At 35.7% G+C, this 24,627-nt stretch overlaps 1 protein-coding gene and 1 long non-coding RNA gene across 6 annotated transcripts; one reads left to right on the top strand and one right to left on the bottom strand.

The window, feature by feature from the left end:
* Positions 1 to 65: 65 nt before the first annotated feature.
* LOC125769927 (uncharacterized) lies at positions 66 to 20,989 on the top strand. The gene is made up of 3 exons (XR_007419117.1): positions 66 to 395; positions 769 to 987; positions 19,294 to 20,989. It is a non-coding gene; the product is annotated as an uncharacterized LOC125769927 (long non-coding RNA).
* On the bottom strand, positions 3,086 to 24,627 carry LOC125772354 (neural cell adhesion molecule 2-like). 5 transcript variants are annotated; one of them, XM_049443967.1, is made up of 9 exons: positions 23,906 to 24,627; positions 23,319 to 23,585; positions 12,009 to 12,155; positions 11,547 to 11,917; positions 11,019 to 11,169; positions 9,861 to 10,015; positions 7,600 to 7,746; positions 6,796 to 7,249; positions 3,086 to 6,179 (listed from the first exon to the last, which is right to left on the bottom strand). In XM_049443967.1, exons 2-9 carry the CDS (start codon positions 23,404 to 23,406, stop codon positions 5,983 to 5,985), a joined length of 1,710 nt encoding a protein of 569 aa, XP_049299924.1. In that variant the 5' UTR covers positions 23,407 to 23,585; positions 23,906 to 24,627; the 3' UTR covers positions 3,086 to 5,982. The 5 variants fall into 5 exon arrangements, with proteins under 5 accessions (XP_049299924.1, XP_049299925.1, XP_049299927.1 ...); XM_049443968.1 differs by having other exon boundaries at positions 24,193 to 24,627; XM_049443970.1 differs by having other exon boundaries at positions 24,211 to 24,627.

The raw sequence follows: 24,627 nt of genomic DNA, 5'->3' as shown, positions 1-24,627 counted from the left end.
TGCGCCGTCATAATGGAGAAAAAAAACGTAACATAGAGTCGACTCTATGACTCTCCTTCCTCCGTATGTTACAAATCGCAACGTTGAAAGTAAGTGATTCACCATCTACCAGCGTAACGTAATAAATGGTTGATCCCTAATTAGCGAAATGATCAATTTATTCCGTTCAAAGTTTGTAGATAGAAGATGTGATCTTGTTAAGCATTTTATTGCTATGTTTTTGCAGCAGAAAATTTGACAAATGCAAAGAAGTGTAGATGTGTGTGCAGTATGCTGTGACTTGGGTTGAAATATCTGTATGTTTTGTACACACTTCTTCGAATGATCAACTCGGATATTTTGCATCAAATTCTGCAATGGTTTTGATGATGGTTTTTTCCAACAGTCTGTAATTGGTAAGCATCAAAATGTTTTACACACAATCGTGAACCTTGTTAACCAATAGCTAAAAACTGTACCAGCGTGAAATTTTCGTGATTCAGCAGATTTAGATGTTCTGAAATATGTTACCGAAATTAGAATATGACGATACACTAATTCGAAATGGCACTTTACTCTAAATAGATCTATGTTACTCGGTATGACTTATTTGCACCGAAAAAATGTTTCCTATAGGGAAAGTTGAGCTCGCCTGGCCAGCTGCTTAAGCAATAGAAATAGCATGTTAGATCATTGCTGATTTTCCGTCCTTATATTTCCTCCAAGTGTTGTGTCCTGATGGCGTTATGTGGTTTCTACTAAGGTGACTTCTAACTCTCCCCAATACAGGTGAACGAAGTGTTAATGGAGCGATGGAACGTTTGGATGCCGCTTGTTGCGAGCAGTCATGAAGCCTTCATCAACTATACTTATATTACCAAAGGAGATCTGATATGAGTGAAGTATTCCCTTGTGTGATCATCAATAACCATCGTCACGTTCCCGTTCGTGTAAGCTCTAAAGCCTTGATCATCTGTTGAATCGCTTTATGCCGGCAACGTTAGAATGGTAAGCATCACTAAATTTTTGCATACATTCGCGTCAGTTTAGTCGTATTTATTGACATGCTCAGTGTCATATAAAAGCACCCAGGTGAGTTATTAACAGCAAAGAGTAGCAAAGATTGAACTTTTGCAAATTAATTGCAAAATATGTATATCGCTTTTTATCATTGGGAGTGGTTGTATTTTATATAATGATTAGAACATGTTGTACCTCTACTGAGCAATTCGCACTGAGACGTTGAAGTAGTTTAATAGTCGAATAAACACACAAAACGGAGGTCCTGCAAATTTAAAAATATTATTTCATTTTAAAATTATATTTACTTCGTTGACTATAAAACTGTCGTCGGTATCGGTCAATCTAACGTGCTTTATTTTATTTAACAAAACCGCTAAGATTAAGCTTCATTTTAAGTCGTATTCAGCCAGCTTAATCATACAACGACACAGCTCTAACTATGACCATGGCCAAATTCCCATTTGCTATCCTAGCTGGATGAAATAAGAGTGCCGAATCGCATGCTATGTGCCATTACTTATTCAGGGCATGTCCATTTATCGCCAAAGTCCAACTCGACTGCTGGACGTCATCTGTCGTTTCTGTATCCGATTTCCCTTGCATATCAGCTCATCCCAAACTTTCTATGCGACTGGTATGCAGACAACATGAGCCCTTTTGTGCGGGATAACAGCATTGCTAGAAAAGTTTACGTGTATCAACGCACCGTATTCCTCATGTGCTACGACCTGGATGCCTGAATGCAAATTCATCTCTCGGAACGAAACAATCTCAAAACTTCGTTTCCGGTACCTCATCTACGCAGTGTTTTACCGCACATGGCGAATTGTACGATGGCGTACGGTAAGGGAGGGAGCTGCAATTGCAAGAGAAAAGCAAGGCAAAATGCAATTAAAACCGGCCGAGCTGGACAACTTTGGTCGAAATATTGCCACATAATAGCATCAAACTCATCACAAACCATTGCAGGATTGAGGAAATGGTTTGGCGATGCATAGATTAAGGGCAAATTGCATTGTGTTTTATCGATTGAAACGTACACCAGGTACACCGTAGCTTGAATGCACACATTTTATCATAAATACAACAAAAACAATTGATTCAAGAAACTACTTGTCTGACATGGGAACATGATTCACACCTAAATGATAAAGTAATCACAGTCATAGCTTGTCCATTCGAACAACATATAATTTATCCAGAAAATAGAACCTTCGCCTGTATTTTGAAAGATCAAACAGTTTTGCTCAGAATATTAGGTCATAGAATGTAACACATCAAAAATCTGTAAATCAAATTAAACCATTCGGATGAGGTAAACTAAATTGTATAAGCAGTTTCGGTAATAAAAAAAATCATAATAATATAAATAGTCAGTCATTTATAAAAAAAAAAGTTATCATTACTATAATTATGAGATTAATCAACGAATATTAATTAAAACACAGGGGAAAAAATAAATCAACAATCTTGCACATTACAATCATTGTATAATATGTATTGTAGAATATTGTAAATTGTAAATAATGTTACATTTGATGGTACATTTGAAACGAACAAGAAAAAAAACTCCGTGCTAGCTATCTCATGACGAGTTTAAAGGTTATAGATACAGCCTGAAAAAACTAGAGCTGTAACAAAGCTGTTTAGAATAACTATTATGTTTGTTTATTAGGTATTTGTAATCAATTTGGGCGTTGAATTTTGTGTAGGTGGTATTTCTAAACTTCGATTCAAAGGTGCTGAAGTGCAAAAATATCTTAAAATGTCAAAATATTTAGTACAACACTGACGCTAGTTCATTGAAGATATGTGTTGGTTTCAAAAAGTTTCGACTAAGTAAATTGCATAACATGCAATACATGAATAAAAAAAGTACTGCAAAGTACGTATGAAGTCAGCCAAGTCAGTATAACTTGCTCTGCATCATGTGTAACAAATATGTTACATGATTTATAGTTTAAACGGTAGTTTTGCTTGTATACTATAATCTCTGTAAGTTATGTTCATTATTTGTTTTTTCTTTTGTTGTTCAATTTTTTTGTGATATTTTCATAGGAATTAAAAAAAAATTACTTATCGATTCATTTTATTGAACTGTATTTCAGTTTTTCGTTGTTAATGTATTGTATATCGTACATTCGAATCATTGGATGTTTTTTTGTATAACTACTTTTCTCTTTTAGACTCAATCAGCACAAATATTCATTTGTGGAACTGCTTGGGTCAAATAGCATTTGTTGTGTAATCTAGCTCGCCTGTTCATGTTGCATGTTCTATTCCTAATGTCTTCTCATCCAGTGATGACGATATAAATAAAACTTTCATCTTTCTAAAACGTTTATATTATCTCTTACATCCTTTATCTGTTACTACTCATGTTTGTTTTCCAACGATCCTTCCTAGCATCCTTTCATGCTTTCACGATTTGTCAGTTTGTTGTGTTTAATCAAAATCAATTTTAAAATTATGTTTTGTATTTGTCTTAGTACACGTAAGTTGGACAATTGCATATGCTAATAATGGCTTTTTTATTTGCAAATCCAACTTTTCAAAAAATTAATAAAAGCAAAGTGTGCTTCATTTAGCAGAAAGTACGCAGTCTGTTCAAAGTAATTTCAGTTTTTCATTCAGCAGTGCAGCTAACATCTTTTGCGATGTCGCTGGCATATGTTTGAAATGATATGGCACGGCTCATATTTGGTGAAGGCGCTCGGCATCTACACGCATGAGTCTAATGTTTTCATGTATGAATATAAATCTTGAAAGTCAAGCTTACGCAAAACTTTCGTTAACACTCGGGTAAGGCTTACCATATGGTAGCAAAATTGGGAATGTATACCTACGAATAAAAATATTCATTTCAAAATATTTTGTTTTCCACGTACGTAGCGCAACTTGTTACAAGGTTTTTTTTTGCTAAACCCTGCTGGAAATGAAAGTTCTTTAAACGGACTTAATTTTACTGTTAACCAACCCGACTGACACCCTGAACGTGACTATCAGCCATTTCGAAATCGTATAGTTTTGGTGCCTATACAATAAAACAATAATTGTTATGTCAACAGAACTCATCAGAGCTTAGAAACATTCGAGTGTGCATAGTCCATTTAGTTTATTTATACGAAGTAAGAGAAACATAAACTAAGCGTTATGTTTAGTTTTGACCTTCCATAGTAAAAAAATGAATGTTCACTAAATTTGCTGAAAAATCACAATCTCCTACAGCAGAATTATGAGTTTGCATTGCTTTTCTTATTCTTGCAAATCTACGTGTAATAACATAATTCATTCGAGGTAACAAGATTTATAATGCTCCCAAAATGCGTCAAAGCTGCTATTCGTCTTAAGTTATTTTTCATTCTGATTAACTTCAAATAATGTATTTATTTTATTTGAAATGTTAACATGGTTTTGATTGGATTTGTTCTTATTGCGCAACATATTTATCTAGCATTATGTTTGCTTCTTAGCCCTCGATTGCTGTAATTGATACTCTTCTTTGTGGTCCCATAACATAAATTATTTTTACATGAGAACGAAAATATTATTCCTCACATCACTAGTTGATGTGCGTACGATGCAACAGTCGGGCATTAGAAACTTGTAGAATCTGTTCGGACTGACAGTTTCAGTGCATTTATCTGTGGGTGCTGCTGTAGTGTGGAAGGAATATACTTTGCTAAAAGCTCTATATACACATACTCGTGACGATTTGACATATTGTATATGAAGTACTATCTGCTAAATTGATAAATTCATGGTAAGAAAATGATTATGTTGACTATATTTACGCAAATCCAGTATGACATGGGTCTCACATCGCTGGTTTGGTTTAGTTGTATATTTTATTAGTTGATTTGGTTGATATTTGGTAATGCGGTTTGACAATGAATTGGAATGAATCTTGATTACAATGGTTTATGCGCGTCATGGAAGCGATGTGCGGAATGATAATTGTACACCTTCAAACCACTTTTAAGAGTAAAATACGTACAGACGAGATGATCCAGCTTATTACATGTACAGAGTATCTGGGAAGATTGTTTCAGTTAGAACGCTGTTAATTCACATCCATTGCTCGCTTTTGATCGTAAATGTGACACTCTATTTATGGCCATACACCGTCCTTTTATTATTCCTAAATATATCAATATATTACATGATCCATTTCGAACGTCTGCTCCGTAGTGCAATTAGTATGAATGTTTTGTATTCTTTTGCCAGATTACATTAAGCCATCCGGGGGTGGTGTAATGTGCCCAAGTGTTCAATTTACCGTTTAGCTGTGCTTTTATAGTATGAAAATAAAGCTTACATGTTTTTCTTCTTTGTTCAATGTAACTAATTGCATTGAATTACTTGTCTATTCTTGTCCATAAATAAAATACTAAAATGCAAGAATTGAATCTTTGCATGATCGAATTTCTTTTTGTTAACAAAATACAAATTAAAAAAAAAACAAGTCATGTACAAAACTGAATCCAATGCCATGGTGTGTCGTATAAGTGCTTACATTGTAATCAACTGTTGTTGGAGAGAAAAACATGTGATCGCTTATTTTCAAAATACACCTAATGTATTTGTCTTAAAGTTCTTAGCATGCAATTTTGTTGACATCGTAATCGAAACAACTGTCTCATTTGTCCATAATTCATGATAAGGGCTGAGAGTACGTGTTGTCTATGAACTGAACTTAATTTACTAGATTAATGGCAAATTGAAATTGAGTATCGTCGATTGCATGCTTGAAAATTCTGTTGCCCATAAATTAGTGGTTGCTGTTGATAATATGTTTCCATACCTGCGGTTCCATAGCACGGTGCAATGTAGCTGAGCCTCCGGTGAGGAAATTCGGTGGATTTTTGGTGGCTTCGGCGGTGTACTGGAAACGGAAGTGACGATGCTGGCGTACTGCTGGTGAATCCATGTAGCGAGTATTCAATGATTCATTGGCATGGAAAGTGGAAGATACGCAAATCATACCACCGATAAGGCAGTACACAGCGACGGCAGTAGGTGTGTGGTAATTAATACGATGAAAATGGAAAGTGTCCATGATTTATGGAAATGAGTGCTCGCGATCGTACTAGCATCGCTACTGCTCAGCAGCCCCTTATCTAGCAGCCCGGCACCATGGACGGCTGGTTGGGCGGACGGTTCCAGTTCCATATCTGCTAAGCGGGTTGAAAAATGCAAAAACAAAAAAAAGAATCGTAAACACAAAACCGTCAGGGAAAAGTATTAATGGAAAGTCAGGAAGTGAGAACAAACGATGTAATTAATGAAAGATTTTTCACGGTTTTGATGTGGTTTAGCTTGCGTTTCTCTGCTGGCATTGAATATACATCTTGTTAAGGTACCGATTACTTCAAAAGCATACATACATTTAGACGCATAAATGTTATTTAAAACTCAAAGAACAATATCTAACGGAACAATACAGCAAATCACGCAATGGTCCGCACTGGACGCTTTTAACTCATGAAAGAGCCGGAATTGTAAATTCGCAGGTATAACTGATTTTATGAATGTAAACGACAGCATTGCCATAAAAGCAAAATTTTCATAAACGCAACCGTACAGTGTAGGGAAAGTATTCGTTGCCTTCTTCTTGCCAACCGATGTTTGGCAAACGATGCTTCGCTTTTGGTAATGATTTGAATGAACAAGTAAAATTTATTCTCTAGTGCAATCACGCCAGCGCAAAAAGGAATCGAAATAATGAGATTCTCTAATTTCTTGCCGGAAAAGTTTCAACTACCCTTCGTGGGCCACAGCGCTAGGACTTACCTTCCGAACGAGTGGAGAAGTGAAATATACTCGACAGCTTGTTCCAGCCGTGATCGTTTCGCGCCTGCACCCGTGCCTCATAGTTACTAGCCGGTTTGAGATTCTTCAACTGGAAGCTCATCCGATGCCGAATTGTGGGCTGGTAGGTGGCGTACGGTGGAACCATGTTGAAGAAGTGATTGGGTGCACCGTAATCATTCATCTCCGGTATGACAACGTTTTCCCACTGGTCGCCACCGTGGGCACTAACGCTGCCACTGAATGGGCTGTTGTACAGGTGACTGTTGGCCGTCGCCCGATCGCTGTAGATGTGATTGTCAAGGGGTTTTTCGTGGTGCAAAAGGTGCATGTTTTTCGAAGCAAGTCGGAAGAATAGTCGGTATTCGCGGATCGGCGAGTAGCTTTGCACCGTCCAGGAAATGTTGTACTGATCTCGATAGCTGCTGAGTGTGGGCTGCAAGGGAGTTGAAATCTCATGAAATATTTCACATAACACATGGTGTAACATGCACAACAGTAATCAGCGCTACAGTTTGCTTGGTGAAACAACACAAGTTTTGGGAAAGTTAAAAATCTCGCTGTTGCTACAACAAGAATACATAAAATAATGGATTGAAGTTAGTGTTTTTTTAACAGTTACATTATGCATATAACAAAATATCATACTAGAGCGTTCTTGGGAATTGGGGAAAGTAGCGACGAAATTTAATCACATTTCGAAACACATACGGCACGAATATCATCGTCACCCGTCGACCTTAAGAAAATGGATAGAATTCGTGCCTTCTGGAGTGTGCTACTTACCGAGTCAAAGTAACATAGCGTTGGTAACCCGCTAAGGGACAGCGTAGCACGGTCTTTGCCAAGAGCATTCGACGCCTGGCAGGTATAGTTACCAATATCAGAGTATGTGACATTTCGAATAACGAGACTGTACTTGTTACCACGATTCTGTGAATAAGAGAGATGACGAGAATAAAAATTAATAAAAAAAAGAGCTAAGATTAAGTAAAACTGCAACTAGTGCAAAAATAAGTACAATGCGAGAAATTTTTCATGCATGGAAGGGATAATTTAAGCTCCTGGTAACTTCTCCGTTTAGGAGAATGTCATATTAAAAACTAGTATCTCACTGTTCGAAATGCTATAGTTGGATGTAAAAGTATAGGGGATAATATAGTAAATTAGTTTATTCTCACAAGTTAAGAATTTCATTTATTAATTTATTTACTTTAAAAGACACGCGGCACGTTCTTTGCGGTACCTTTAGCATCACTTTCGATAACGACATAGCTATGGGTAACGTACTACATTTCACTCATCAAATAACCAGCTCTCATCAAGTGAACGGTAAAGAACAACCGGGAAAAGGGCTTGAACTCTACACTTTGTGGGTGCTTTCTGGCTGATGGGAAACGCTGCCATTTCACAGCATGCGAAGCGATAGAACAACATGACGTTCTTGACGGGTTGTGTGCGCTATCATGCTATCTTTATGCTCAGGACGCTTGAACATCGGGGCAACCAGAATGGGGCCTCCCTTTTTTTGATGCTTGCAGCTCATGCAGGAAAATGGTGGTTTCAATTTCTGCTTCGAAATGAATTATTATAATAAAACCTCCACTCATTTGTCGCTTGTGTCTTAACGGGTACATCCTTGTGTCGCAACTTTTCCTTGCACGACTCCTCGTGCTATCGAGTAAATTAAATTGAAAGTTTTAATTTACTTGGCGACACATGGGAAGCTGACATAATTTATGTGACTGACTGAAATCCGGCATGTCGTGATGGAGGCATCGTTTGAAGGGTATTATTACTGACGCTTTTTACCAAGTGCTAGATGATAGAGTTGTAAAATTTGTATGACAAGTAGGAACATATGTTCCTTTGTATGTTTTCTGTACAGCAGTAACATAAAAAATCATATCTTGTGAATATTTCTAGTCTTGTTGGTGGATTGATACCTGCGTATTGAACCAAATGTTACACTAGTACAAGTCAAAATGAAATATTTTCGCATGAACGATCTTCTTTAATTATGAAGTAAAACAATACTTCAATTTTCGATAAACGTAACTTACTTCCATGTTAAGTATATTTTAAATGAAAATCTTGACCAGAACTATTTGTCAGGTAACTACTTAAATAGGTTGATTTATCAGGTAATTACTTAAATATTTCAATAAAAGATAGAAAATCAATAAAAATATTTTATGATTCATATATTCCGTGTTCATATGGGTGGTGTATGTCAGGGGACGGCAAAGTCCGGCCCGCGAGAAAAATTTTGTAGGGTTCACGAAGAACAAAATATTCAATTATCACAATAACAGCTTATTTTTAGACCTGTGAATCCATATCAACACCAATTATGTCGTATGTATCTACATATTTTCGAAAAAAATCATCTATTATAATATCTTGGGTAGTAACTAAATGTTTCAAGATTTGTTTCAAGTATTTGGCCCGCAGTTTCAGATTAATGTTTACTGCCTGGCCCTTTTGGTGAAAACTCTTCTGACCCCTGGTATATGTGATAAACGCGCCGATTCCACACGGCAGGACCGGGTATCAAATCCCATTTGGACCGTTCGGAACATATGTCTATTGAGTCAGAAATGGCCGCCGTTTTTAATTTTTTTTTGTCATATCTTGTACAAATTATCAAATAGTTACTATTCATGTTGGACTCATAGCTTAACATACACCATGCAAAAAGTAAAATTTTAAAACGTTAAAAATGCAATCAAACAATGTTTCAATTACCAACGGAATTACAGAGCCAGCTGAACATGCATCCGTCGCTGGGTACGGTTATTCATAGTCATTCATTGTAGCACTTTTAAAAGTTTCGTTTTATTGTAGGTACGCGAATAAAATTTTCAATTTAAAGTTTGCAGTGAATACAATCAGTTCTGTCGTCATCATAATTTCAACCAATCGTCGTGTTCAAAATTTCATTACAATTTGTCTTCCTGTGTATTGCACCATTACATTAGTTGTTCTATTTTCAATTCTACGAATTTGCATCTGTTTTGCTACACGAATTTCATGTTGGAACTCACCTGTTGGGAGAATTGTTCAGTTATGCCTAGTTGAGTTGTGTCCTGGTACCAAACAACGCTAGGTGCAGGCTCCCCATGAACGATGCACACCAGCTGAGCTTCATGGCCGATTCCGCTGTGTACGATGGGTTGTTCAACTTCAATTTCTGGAGGATCTGTAACGATAATAAATCTATCATGTTGAATCTATGTATGCCAAGCATATTGCACAAAACAGAGATTTTTTATTGGGTTCCTGGTTAAAATCCCCGGTTGTATTCAATAGTAGAACAACGATTTTCAGTAATTTAAAACTCATACATTCTACCATTCCGCCTTTAACTGTGCGCCTTCAGACTGTGTGCTTAATTTTGAAATTGTCTAATGAGTGTGATACTATTATGCCACAGTAGCTTGGCTCTATTGGGTTTAATTGCATTTTGCCTTGCTTTTCTCTTGCAATTGCAGCTCCCTCCCTTACCGTACGCCATCGTACAATTCGCCATGTGCGGTAAAGCACTGCGTAGATGAGGTACCGGAAACGAAGTTTTGAGATTGTTTCGTTCCGAGAGATGAATTTGCATTCAGGCATTCAGTTCGTAGCACACGAGGAATACGGTGCGTTGATACACGTAAACTTTTCTAGCAATGCTGTTATCCCGCACAAAAGGGCTCATGTTGTCTGCATACCAGGCGCATAGAAAGTTTGGGATGAGCTGATATGCAAGGGAAATCGGATACAGAAACGACAGATGACGTTCAGCAGTCGAGTTGGACTTTGGCGATAAATGGACATACACTGAATAAGTAATGGGGCACATAGCATGCGTTTCGGTACTCTCATTTCATTCACCGAGCATTGAAACGGTGTAGTTGTGTAGTTATGTTGTTCTATAGAGTTAAATTGACTGAATTCCCTTGGAAGAAATATTAAGTGTAAACTGAACTAGAAATGTTCAACTTTTGTTGTATTTTCCTAGTTTTCTTAAAAGATTCATCCGCTCCATTATTTCATTTTGTAATTTTAATACAATAATGTTAATTTGATTTTCTTTTGCTGCACATTGCAAAATATTTGCTGTGTTCATGAATCATAAAATATGTGAGTATATAATATTGGTGTTTTGATCAAGCAGTGAATATTAACTGTAAATTGGTTGCAACGCTTTCAATACTTACACAACACATTTACGAAAACCTCTCGTGTGTCAGCTTGACCGACCCGATTATCTGCAGTACATTTGTAATGACCACTACTGTGTCGGTTAGCATGCAGTATGTCGAGCACATTTCCCGTCTTGTTGGCTTCACCATTGGGCATCACGTTATTCTGCAAATATACAACAATTTTGTAAAGTGTACAGATAATTTTGAATCATAATGTTATAATGAAGATCGCCACAACATCAGGAAACTAAATAATGATGTTGTACGTATCATCAATAACTTACAAAATATGTCTATGAAATCGTTCGCAAGATCTTGTAACTCTGTTTCAAAGAGGTATATATGTTGGTAAAGTGTTTGTTACTATCTTTTTTTGAGGTTATTATACACTTAAAACTTTCGAGTAACGATTACAATAGGGATCGTATCACAACTACTGTCATTTAATACTAAAATTAATGTGCAAAAAAAATTAAAAATAATTTTAAAAAACTATAATAATATTATTTGTGGCAAAATTTTTTGCGTAAGAAATATTACCTTCCTAGACCAAATAATTTTAGGCGTAGGATTGCCGGATGCTCGACATTCCATGCGTATTGGTGCACCTTTGTGGATGTCCATTTTGTTGGAAGGTGAAATGTAGTCAATTTTAGGAGGTACCAATATTTCCAGTGTGTGTACTATTTCTTTCGGTTCCATTGAACCTATCTGGCAAATGTAGTCTCCGGCGTCCGAGTTGCGCACATCTCGAATTTCTAAGTTGTACCCTGTTGACAATGCTCCATGCGGATCAGTGTGAGCCTGAACCGGCATCAAGCGAATTCTTGGATTGACCGTGACCTTCACATTTCCAGCTGTTAGTACGGCAATGTCCCGCTTCCATGCCAGTACGTATTGGCTAGAGTTTTCTATTGCAGCAAAGAGAACAAAGTTAGTGTTAACTTTTTTTTTATACTGCTGTTTATGATTTTAGTGGCATAAGTCAAGGTGTTAGCTTACCTGTCTCATTAATTTTGCATGGCAGCACTACAGTGGAACCGATGGCTATACTATACTTTTGCCCAAGTGTGAGAAACCCGGGCGAATATCTATCTTCCTCTAGAAAATTGCTATCTGGGAAGTGTCCACTTGGGATGGCAAATGATTCTGGAAAGAAATATAACTTTTCTGTAGTCGGTATTGATGAAAATCGAATCAAAATTAATACTGATAGACAATGAGAAAAATTGGACATTTCACTGTTTCGACGCAAACTCTAACGTCTATAACGCTGGTCGCAATAAGCGATTGACAGTAGAATGCACTCAACTGCAAATGGTTTCGGATGATTTTAATGCAAGGCAGGACTACAAACTAGTTGTAGTGTATCAAAACTCAGTTCTTAAGTAATTGTAAACTAATTGATGGTAACATGAAACTTTGGCTGTTTCCTTTTCTCTACGCTATCAAGAGTTTGTATCACTTAGGTTTATATGTTGATATAAGAAAATATTAAGTAATGATTGTGTTTGACAATGATGTTTTTTGTCTTTGAGTCTAAAGTTATCCGATGTATAACAGAAGCATCAAGATAAAAGTATATTATGCAATAAACTTTTCTTTTGAAAATCATTTTCAAACGTATCTATGCTTACGGCAAATTTGAACAGTATTTTAAACATATGGGTTGTACTTGTAAATTCATTTTTTTTACATTGCCGGATGTATGAACTGTACAAAAAATTAATTGTTATAGTCTTTTAATGCAACGATATCCGTCCAAATTTTATTGATTGAGAAGAATTAGTAAATACTAACTTTTTTATGAAAAAAATCGTCGTATTGCTAGTAGTAAATACTAAATATTGATAACAAATTTAACATTTTCAATTCGATATTTGTTGTCGAAAAATGTAAAAAGGTAAAAGGATGTGAGGGCAAAAGGCCCCCTAACCTAGATCAGTTTGTTGCAAAGTATGATTGTGTCCCCTTTAGGGCATAAAAACATCTTGTGTAAGTTATCGAACCTTTTTTCGACTATAGTCACAGAAGTTCATATTCATGTAGAAGCATGTAGCACATTTGCCTCTTCGTCTTTTCACGCACGACAATCGTACATGAACGACTTTAAGAGCACAATCAAATTCTGAATGCCCACGTTCTGTCATAAATGACAAGACGTAGGTTTATTCGTGTCTATCAGAAAGATGTTTGCTCTGTTGTAGGAAATGGTTACATTTCTTTTTCTGGTGATATGCTTGTCGCAGAGTACACAGTTTTTCATCACTAGCAAAAATGGGAAAATAATGGCAGTTCCAAAACATTCACTGACGTTATTTATACGCCCTACACGTGGAAGAATTTAGTTTGAGCTATATAATACAATACCTACATAACTTATGAAGGACAACATTTTTGGAATAAACAAAAGGGTATAATGTCGAATGAATTGTTTCGCTTCTTGAAGTCAATTACAGCGATGGTAATTAAGAAGTATATATGATTTAATTTGTCAGTTTTATAGTACAGTATAACATTGTAGTCTAGTAAAAAGTATAGTAATCTAATATTGGATTTTTCATTTGTTTATGTTTTAGAAATTTCGCGGAAGCAAATTTACTGAAAGTATTATTTCATTGCTGTTATTTTATTTTAATAAATAATAATATTTTATTTGTCTTTATCATAATGCAAAACTTTACCGTTTTATGCCAAACTTTCTTAATTCTCTTTGTAAGCATTCGCTCAGAATCATTCGGTCTTCTTTCATATAGCTTGCATTATCATTTGAAAACCTTTTGGTATTAAAACACCGCTAAGGAGCTTAAAGTAAATCACCTCGTTTGTGTTATTTCTGATCCATAAGTAGTATGTATTTCAGAACGCTTTGCAAATTTATCGAGCTTTACTTGTCCATCCAATAAGCCTTGAGAGAATTGACCTAAATTGTAGTTGATTTCATGTAAAGAAGAATGGAATAATCTTCACTGAAAGCATATCTATGTTTTTTTTTAATAAACATGTTCATTTGTAATTGACTTCATGAACTCTAAGGCCATGTTGATCGTTTCTGGTTTATTAAACTTATTATTACCGTGTACCCGGATAGTCAGTCCTTGCTACGGAAGGACTGGTCCAGATGGGATTTGATACCCGGCCCTGTCGTGTGGAACCGGCGTCGAATATCACGTACACCCCCTACAGCCCCATGTTCATAGAGAAGGTAAATAATTTGCTTAAAAATAATCTTTTTGTTTTCAATGGTATATGCCCCGGTTTGTCACATGACAGGTACAAATTGAACGACAAAATTTAATCTTACAAACTTGTTACGCCAAGAAAAAGAATGGAAACTTTATATGATATGCTATAGCTTTTTGATCGTGAACGTGTCGCGTTTATTGTAATAAAATGACACAAAAATTAAAATTAAGGTTTCTTCTTTTATAAGCTTTATTTCGTATATTTATTTCTAAAATTTCTCTTCATCTATCGTTTCTATTTTATAAATGGTTTTCTTATTTTGTTTCAAACTCAGCTCAGAGGAAAATATTTTATACAGATATAGAAAAATAAAAGTAAAATATAACAATAAATTTAAAGATGTAGAAAACCACCAATAATTTTATAACAGCGAAAAACACTAAAAAGTAGTAAAATCACTAAGGCAAAAAATAATTTTCAGTGAAGCTTTATGAGAATATCATCATCTGTGTTAACGTTAGTTTTTGTGTTCCATTGTTCTCGAAGCACCGATGATGCACACCTGATTAGCTAGCAAAAAACTCGTCAGAATAGCTTTTTCATCAAAATCACAAAGTCCGTCTCAAATTTCTGAGCTTCAACATAGAGCTACTTAAATTTCCATTATCTAAAAAATATGTAAATTATGTAAATGTTTTTCCCTAGCTAGCGGTTTGATTGAAATCAGCATATCTTCTCGTCTGTGGTACACTCCTATGTAATCTGATTTTACTATAGGGGAAAAGGAAAATAAAAGGAGGTGGCTAGTGAATTGGTATATTATGTTATGCACCTACCTATAATAAATTAATCTTTCAAAATGTGTTAAATTCTGTTAAAAGGAAAATGTAGCTTGTATGTAAATAGGCCTTCAATGTTGTTTGGTTCCTTTATCCATTAGTTATCTAAATTGGGTAAAACCGCAGTAAACCGCAGGATACGTAAACGGAACTAAATGCAGTACCGTGTGATAAAGGAAAATAAGATAAATAAACTAGATATTTTGAAGCGCGCTAGCAGTTGCTTAGAGTCAATCTTAACTGAATTTTTGGATCACAAAATGCCGCAAAAAGCCGTCCGCTGGAATCAGAAGACAAAATCGGCGTAGACATTTACCCTTGTGCGTATCGTCACAATCCAGGACGTGTCAATGAGTCCTAGCGCACAGCAGGCACCAGCTTTTTCGACCATTCCCATAAAATACACTTAAAAAGCTCCATCCTCTTCTGCTGGGGCACAGGATCCATAATGTTAGATTATGTCGTAAAGTGTGGTATGTAGTATTTGTATAAAAAGATAGCAAAGTATCAAGGGCGTGTAGAGGACACACTGGGACAGTTAAAGACACGTTTAATGCTGAGGACTGACTTTCACTGCACACGCAGGTGCATGCTTCATTCAAACGCTGTTGTCGACTTTTATTTGAGCTCACTGATGGCTCAATCGTGATGGAAGACAGTACGAACACACCATGCATGCTAATTTAGCGCAAATATTGCACCGCTTTTTGGTAAGAGTTAAAAAACGATTTCACAAAACGAGAAACGAGAAAAAAGATTAAAAATATGCGCTGTGAAACTCCAGAGAATAACGTGTGTAGTAATATGTTTACGGTTCTAAAAGTTATTGAAAAATATTTAAAAACCCGACTAAATTTAAAATTAAATTATTTTAAACTATTAAACAATAAAACTAACATGTTAAACAGAAATATGAAGCTATTGTATAAAATTATAAATCTGCATCATAGTAATTTTTTCCAATGACGTTCGCGGATTGAATAGGTAACACAAAAAGTCGATTGTCTTATCAACATCTTCCAAAATACGGTCACATTCAGTGACAAATCGCCACTTTGCCTTTCATTATCTCACTTGGTGATTGAAAATATAATCTGCCAACTTATCGGGAGGGTTTTCCCGAGACAAGGCTGTCCTACCAATAAGAGAAAGATTTATTGTTGAAAGGGATTTAATAGCCGGCTGGTATTGGTACTTAGCGAATGACGTTGGCGGAAGCGTTTTCACCTTTTTATTTTTAATGTTACGGACGCTACTTAAAATAAGCCATTAATTGAAAGCTGAGAAAAGCCCGTCCACGGGGAAAATTCACCGATAGCTGGACAATTTTGTCAGCGTAACAGGCACATCCATTAACGAATCAGGTAGGCGTTGTCCTGCTACCTCTAGCAGGCTGCAACGCTTGGCTTTGGAGATGCTGTTACACGTTACAGCAATATATATCAAATTGTAGCAAATAAAGTTTAGAATATTCATTGCGGCAAGATACAGAGAGAAAAGCAGCATGCAAAAAAAAATGTTTACCAGCAAGCAGCCTTTCCAATAAAATGGCGGAAACAAACAATCTGCATCTACAAATTGGCATATGAGATTTTCAACACCGTTCTTAATTATTCGCTGAAATTCTCCGAAAGAGCACGATTAAATTTTTGTGCTTCACTCTACCCCTGCGATGAAGTGCGTGGCGATCGTGTATTGTTACAAAAGGTGTAGTCACCATCTGCCCTTATCTCTGTACCGAACCCTCCTGTTTGAACTCCATCCACAGCTAGGGTGGTGGTTCGAGAATTTAATTTCATGGGAATGAATTTCCAATTATGGGATTTCAAACCAACGACGAACATTCTTAATATCGGCTTAAGATGCATCCAGGCGCCTCACATAATAAATTTCAGACATATCTATTAGGAGATGCGGCTCAAGTTTGACAGTTATTATGCAACGGATCTATAATAAAGGATACATTAAATTGAATTAGTCATTGGTTTGGGTTTTCAATTGATTAAATTGAGTGTTTCAATTTGGATATTGAAGAAAATGGTCAGTTCGAATAATTCTAGCATAGCTTACTTTACTGATACTAGTTACTGGAATTATTCCAAAAAGGGTCGTTTTGGCTAGCGAATGATTTTTTAAAAAAGAAATTAGAGGAAAAACATGGATGCGACATCTTGTTTTAATGGAAAAGATAATCGATGTTAAGTTACAAACCTTTCGCCATAGGTTATAAAAAAGATATGAAATATAATAGGAATTGGAATGCAAATGCGTAACATCGTTCACCACAGACGCTTATTGTAATACATTTTATTTCCAATCCATCTCATTGTTGTATGCAAAGGTTTTGAAGGATTATGAAAATTTTATGATAATCATTAGTGCAAACAATTGCGATTTATTCGTACAAGTTTGCTGTTCGTGCAACAGGGATGCTTTGCGATTCATGGAGAAATGTTAACATGCGTTGGTAGCATCCAAAGTTCAAACTCAGGATGTGTTAGCAGAGGTGTCCGTCCCTAACGGAAGGGCGACAGATGACAGGCGGACTTCAAGTAGTCATTTTCCCCATTGAACGAAGGGATGAACGTAAATGCAATAGCCTCAGGCTTGCCCGGAGTCTTATTAAACGGTCCTTTGAAACGAGGGTTCTCGACGCATCCGGGATCTCTTGATTGTTTGAACAAAGTCGCTCTGTGTGCATTGGGTAGCAGTGCAGTTGGCGATGAGTTGGTACAATGTTAACGGCTCGGAAGGTAGGACGATGCTTACTTAGCGGTTTCAATAAAACTCTACCAGATAGGGAAATATGAAGCGTACTATGCCGCATTCACAAAAGTGAACCCTCGATTCCATTAGAAATGTTGAACAGGAGGAAATTAAGACGGTGTAAGCAAACAGAGACTACGTAAATTGCGGTTAGCACGAGGAAATATTAATACGAATGACTTTTAAAGGCATATTACGGGTTTTCATCCAACGACACACATGGGTTTAAATTGAAAATGAAATCGAAATCGAATTTATATCTCCTTTTAGACGATTTACTTTACCGTTGTTTTGCTTAAATTAATCTTTAATATAAGTTAAATTAACGTTATAAATTGTTAAAAGAGTTAAAAGAGAAAATATGCATCAAGTTTTGAAAACATGTCGCATTAATCGAAATTTATAAACATTAATAAAACGTCCTTCCATGGGTTCATTTTAGAAAACATTCAAAGCAAATGATTAAATTAAATACAAAAGGTAACACTTTCTTCCGTATCAATTATTGTTCCGTATGAAAGCAATACTTCAAACGGGAGAAATACGGTGTGAAGCCACCTTGGTCTGAAACCTACCCTTGCAGTACAGTCAGCTGCAGGAAGTATAGCCGCCTAGCATATTGGGTAACATATTGGTTTATATCGGTTAATTACCATCCGCTCTCCAAGGGCGACGCATTGTTGCGGCTAACATGAATAAAAGGTCAACGACTCACGAAGGAAACAGGCAATCGCGTTTAGACTGAAGGGCTCATTTGTACTTCCACATTTAACCTATCAGTGAACAATCCAACGTGACAACGCCTCGGTTTGAATGCTGCTGGAAGCTATTAAAGAGTGCCAGGACGTGCAGCCGGCGAATGATTTACAACGTGTATCCATTTCGTATCCTAATGGCAACTGCAAGAGGTACTTCACTGAACCGTGACCAAATAGGCAATCGTAGAATGGTAATGTTTCGTTTCAGAACCACAAACGAAAGGCATAATGTTTTTCTTTATGGCACGTTTGAAACGTAATGCAATAATTAATTCGAAAAATGATAAAATGATTATGGTAGGTTGTTTTTTTTTGCTTTCGGAAAAGTTGTAATGAACGTAATTTGGAACTCATTTGATCTGTAACTATCCGTAAGAATATCTATTTTGTCGAAAAAAATGGATAATCTTTTTAAGGGGTTTGATTTAATTTTAAATTTACTTTATTAGTATTTCTAAATCTTCAAACTCTAAAAATGACAAACAAATGAACTCAAAAGATACTTCATATTGAATGTGTCCGTTATTAACAATAAGATCTGTATCCGATACAAACAAAAGAATTTGAGAGTAAATTTTTAAGTTAAAAAATAATAATGACAACTGGATGCTTATGCGGGTTTAAATTAACAATGCCTATTTGGAAGGTTCTTGCTCTCGCCTCACTCTTTGGCCGTGTTAGTGAATGAAGCGTCTAATTAAAATTTATTTACGTAAATCATTTATGTTCCATCAATAGATAGCGGCGTCTCATGGCTGGCGTATGTTGAAGGCGAAGGAAACAGCGTGTTCCACTTGCTAGCTCATGGAAAGAATGACAAAGTTTCGTCGCCATAAGAATACCATAGCCTTTGACAAAATTCAGATGCATACTACGTTTCAGATTGAAATGAAGAAAATGAAACATTTCCAGCCGAACAATGGCATCGAACTGAAACGAAAAAGTTGATACACTTCCACCCGCATTCAGAGCAACACAGTGACACGGCACGAAAGATATGAATGGTTGGCTTAATTAGTGTTTCGCATTTGCGACGGGCGTAGCAATAAAAGTGGGTAAGATGTAGATTTATTTTAATTGATGCTAGTAAACTTTCCTTTGCACGGCAGAATACTTCCTGACATCTGGTGCATTTAATATAAACGATTGATGTTGCCGATGATTAAATTACGAAAAGAGTTAATCAAGATTGTTTTTTAAAATTATTAACATATATTTTTGATAAAAAAAGTGGTTAAAATTAAAAATAAAAAAGGATAATTTTGATTTTTATTCATTCATTTATATATTTTATCAATATCTATACCAATACAGCTTATAACCACAGAAACCAAATGTTTTTTTTTAAATAAGCTCTACTGCTGATATATTTATACACCTCTATAACACTAACATTGGACACAATTCTCCAAACAGCCATTACCAACCACAGAATAATGCAGGAAAAATTGTGTCCATTCTCGAAAATTTGCTACACGATTGTAAAAAATAAATAGAGGAAAAAACGACCATCCCTTACCAGAATATGTTTCTACTCGTATTTTGTATGCCCTAGAGATTGCAAGCGGCACACTCCATTTATATGGTTGCAATTGCGTCCATTCTTCACATGAAAGTTGACCATGTTGAACACATGTAATGGTCACAGCTGGACTAAAGAACCTTATAAATAGGATTATTTTCGTTTCCGATGTGTGCGTGTGTGGACACCTCTTTTTTGTGGCATTTTTTATGATAAATATTTTTTTTATTATTGAAATGGAATTCAATAACATATTTTGAACTATTGAACTACGAAATGGATGTACTTCTTGTGTATAAAAAAGCTGCTTATTGTAATTCATATCGTGCTTGATAGAACAAACAAATTGGAGATTTTCATTTTTATACTTTTTAAATATACTTTTTTGACTGCATAAATCATATGTTGTGGTTTAATGATCTAAACACTAAAACCATAAAAAGAGTATCATTTTTTCATTTTCTTTAACCTGCCATAGGATGTAAACGAGCTGGAAAATCTACTAAAGTCTATAAATTACCTGTGGTTGTTGATGATATATTCAAAGAGAGGGTTGTCTACATTTCGTTTTTCTAACAGGGTTCCAAATGCTATAAAAATGACCATCATTGTGCGCTGATATCAGGTTTTTTTCCTGGAAAACCTTCCTGATATTCCCTAAGGAGTGATTTAAGAAAGGAATCAAACATCCCTTACTTATATATGAAGAAACATAATCGCGTGCAACATTCAGTGATGATGATTATTTCTAAATTGTATTGACCACGTGAACTAACTTCTGGCTTCATATGGACCAAGTAAACGCCAGGGGTTTCAAGAAATTCCCACATGAAAACTGTAATGAATGGTTAATATTACCCGTATCATGTCCACTATTTTCGATATACAAGCTTCTAATTCTATTTTTTCTTATATTATTTTTGTTTATTTGTTTTGTCTATTTTGGAATACAATTTTAAACGTTTCGCTAAGAATTTCGGGAAAATTATACAGTTTCAATGTATGAAACTTAGACAAGTTGTTGTAAGTATAAATTATTTGAAGTATTATGTATCTATTTGCTAATTATCGGTAACGATCATTCGTTTGCATCAAGAAACTCAAATGGCATTGGATTAAGTATCTAACTAAAATTTTTAAAAACAACTGTGAATTCTTCTGATATGCGGTATCTTCCGTATCAGCTTTACTGTTAACTCATGTGCCAAATATTGTGTTCCCCAATAAAGTCATTCTTACAGCGCACTGGATGTATGATAAAATGATCGTTAATTTGCAATGCTATGGTGCTATTAAGAATGCATGCCTCTGAGCTGTCTTAAATATGTTTTAATTAATATAAATTGAATCAATTGCCCTTGTCAGGCACATTTCAGAGCTACCGAAGTGCAAAATGAGGCAAAAACTCAATTTTTTTTTTGTTTGCCACCTCGTGTGTGGACTTATGTAACGAACTTATTCTTTAATTTTTATTTCTTTTCCAATACAAAGAGAAAACTTTTTTATTTTTTTATTTTTTTTGTAAATAAAAAACATAATTACATCCTACATCCTATACGAGAGCTGTACTTCACAATTGATGTACCATATCGCGATCGAGACATCATATTCTGTCCATTCTGTGCTGATGTTAGAGAAAGCTACTCGGGCGAATTAGGTTTGGAATTTGATATGCTTTTTCCCGTGACAAAATGTATTGAATATTACGCTGCATGTGTATGTGAAATTCATTTTTTGATCACTGCAAAAAGACCCTTAAAAAATAAAAAAAAAAATGTAATCTAGGTTTCGGTTTCGACAGTTAGCATGCTGAAATTCTAGAAAACAGTTGCGTGTCAAATCTGAAAGATCAGCAAATCGGTCGCATGGCTTTATCTATCCATCGGCAACCTTCACGACCTGAGTTGAAAACCTGAATTCTCATGTTGCCGAGCTGTAGATGGCCAAGAATTTGGTATCAGTTACACCTTTTCCGCTGATTGCTATACAGAAGGGACCATTCTTTTCAATCCCTAGAGATTGTTTTTTTTTCTTCTTCCTATGAGCTAACATCAATAAGTTTCGTTATAAGAAAGCGTAGCTCTCGAAATTTCATCGGTATGGTCTAAAACACACACAAAAAAAGAAACACGTACAAACCGACCTCGGCAATGTTGCATGCTTTTTTTTCAGAATGATGGCTATCCTTTTTGTCGATACCTTTCTTCCTTTTTAGCAACGGATGTCATTCAAAGGCGACAGCGAAAAACACCATGTTGTTCTCTTTAAAGTTCTTTATAGAGCTTATTGAATCCAATCTCGCACTCTGTAGTCTAGCGGCTAGTAAGAATGGAACGGTTTGATGTTGAAGGTCGGAAGGCCATGTACGGTAGCACCACAGATTACCGTTTTCGGACGAGTAAAGCACACAAAGTTATAAAATGGCAAAGTGACAAAATTGATAGCGTGGCAAATCAGTGAGAAAAAGGTTGTGATTTCTGTATCCCAGACATCTATTCTTTTCGATCGCCATGGACGTAAAAGGAACGATCCAAAATCCACCGAATAAAATTATGATTAATGCGTTTCGGAAAAGGATTATCTTTCAAGTGCTTTGATCTAACAACAAGTAGTACACTTTCGAAAGTAAAGTTTCGTAATTGCTTGTATTAAACCGATGGAATTCATCCAATGGAATGGCTTTCACCAGCAGACTGTGTAACTGTAACACTTTCTTCGGAATGGTACGTTCTGCTAAGGGTCTTTTTTATTATTATTTTCGCATTTGGCAACCTTCGACCGAATCGTCGTCAGAAAAAAAAGATACATCAAATTAATGTGAGTTACAATTAATTACATTTTCACCGGTTCATTCGGTTTTCTTTTCGATATTATTTGCCATGTTCGTTGATACTATTTTTACCGGTAAACCAAACACGACTGTTTGGCGCCCCGCCACGGGTGGTCTAGGACACACAGGGGCACCGATGGGGCATCTTTGATTGCTCCATTATATACTTGCAGGGTGCCGTATTCAGTGGATATTCTGTGACAATAATAAATAATGGTCTGAATAAAACATGAAAATATAATAATATTTCGAATATGTATAAGGCTCCGTTAAATCCGTTTTGTATTGAAATAAATATTTTTGTTATTTTATTACGTATGTTATATTTACATGCAACACACAAATAGTTGGTATGAAATTGTTTGTATAGTAGAGTTAAGATAAATGTATTGTGTTAAAGTGCATTCTTACCTTTAACTACAGACAGCATGGCAGCAATGAAAAACATTGCCATAACCATTGTGCCGTGTTTCCTTCCGGTTTTTTGAACGGTATCCATTTAAATCCAAATTGTCAGACCGGTTTTTGGTCGGGAATGATGTGACGACGCCTTTTTGGGGGCAAAGCCTTATATTAACCACACTTCTGTATTTGCACGTCACAGCTTAATTAGGTTATTTACTAAACTTTCTTTATGATTTCCTTTTGCTTTCTAATGTGGCAACCTACTGAATAATCCTGCAAAACATAAATTATTTCATGCTTGTTTTATTTTTTTATATCCAAATTTTGTTCTCAAACTTTGAATACAATTCCAAAGCAGTTGATTAACATATTTTGAAGCCTTTATAAACTTTGATAAGAATTATCCGTACACAATTCAAGTAATGATAAAAAAACAAATATTGTATCACAGCGAATGTCAACAAATTGTAATTATTTTTGTGTTTTTGTTATTATATTTCACAAAAAAAACATGTCGCAAACGCAATAAAACCGAAATTTCCCACTACACCGTAAATACATCCATAAATCTTTTCTCTATAGGGTTGTATTACTTGTTAAGTAACGTTGGGCGCATATCAACACATTTTATTTAAAGATCACAATGCACTGTTTAATCCTCTCCGCTATCCATGTTTGTTAATCCTTGTGGTTAGGAATCATGGACTTGATGGGAAATGACTGATTTGTGAATTCACGGTTTTCACAAAGAATAATTTTGCACAATTTGCTTTCAATCGAAAGTTATTTAAGTGTTGTATTATAAGAACCACTACTTTTTACACTCTTGTTCCCAATTATTCGACTTTTTTTTACTCTTAACACTTAAGGGAAAAAATACTCGAGAAATTGTTTTCACGTTTGGCGGCTTTCGCTTTCGTACACTTTTATTTTCTGTTCGTCATGTTTTCCCGATTCATAACAGATCACTGCGAGCAACAACACAACACGACTGAGCAACCGGCAGCCGGTAATGTTCTCGCACAACTGGAAAATCCGAGTGTGTTTGTAGACCGTCATCCTGTGAAAATTGCAGGGGTTGTCCGGCAGTAGTCAAAATGAATCACTTAATGCTTTGTGTTTTTCACATCTCGAAAGCCGTCTACTGTTGACCTTCAGACAAGTCATTAATACTTCTTGACATGCACAGTTGATTATTGATGTTGTTTAAATGTACTTTTCTAATTCATCTAAGCGTGACCTAAGCTTATTGTGATATATATTTTATTGTCATGTGGTGTTTCTGGTTGTTTTGATTAAAAAACGCTGAACTGAG

This window comes from Anopheles funestus, chromosome 3RL, assembly GCF_943734845.2.
Source record: "Anopheles funestus chromosome 3RL, idAnoFuneDA-416_04, whole genome shotgun sequence".
In the NCBI taxonomy this organism is placed as follows: Eukaryota; Metazoa; Arthropoda; class Insecta; order Diptera; family Culicidae; genus Anopheles; species Anopheles funestus.
The sequence above is the reverse complement of the archived record's forward strand: the minus strand, read 5'-3'. Positions and strand labels throughout refer to the sequence as shown.

Excerpts from the sequence above, each read along its gene's own strand:
- LOC125772354 (XM_049443967.1), bottom strand. The coding sequence starts at position 23,406 with ATGGATACCGTTCAAAAAACCGGAAGGAAACACGGCACAATGGTTATG. Across the intron at positions 7,250-7,599 it reads CGCTATGTTACTTTGACTCG|CCCACACTCAGCAGCTATCG; the intron begins GTAAGTAGCACA and ends ACTCCCTTGCAG. Across the intron at positions 6,180-6,795 it reads CTTCTCCACTCGTTCGGAAG|CAGATATGGAACTGGAACCG; the intron begins GTAAGTCCTAGC and ends CAACCCGCTTAG.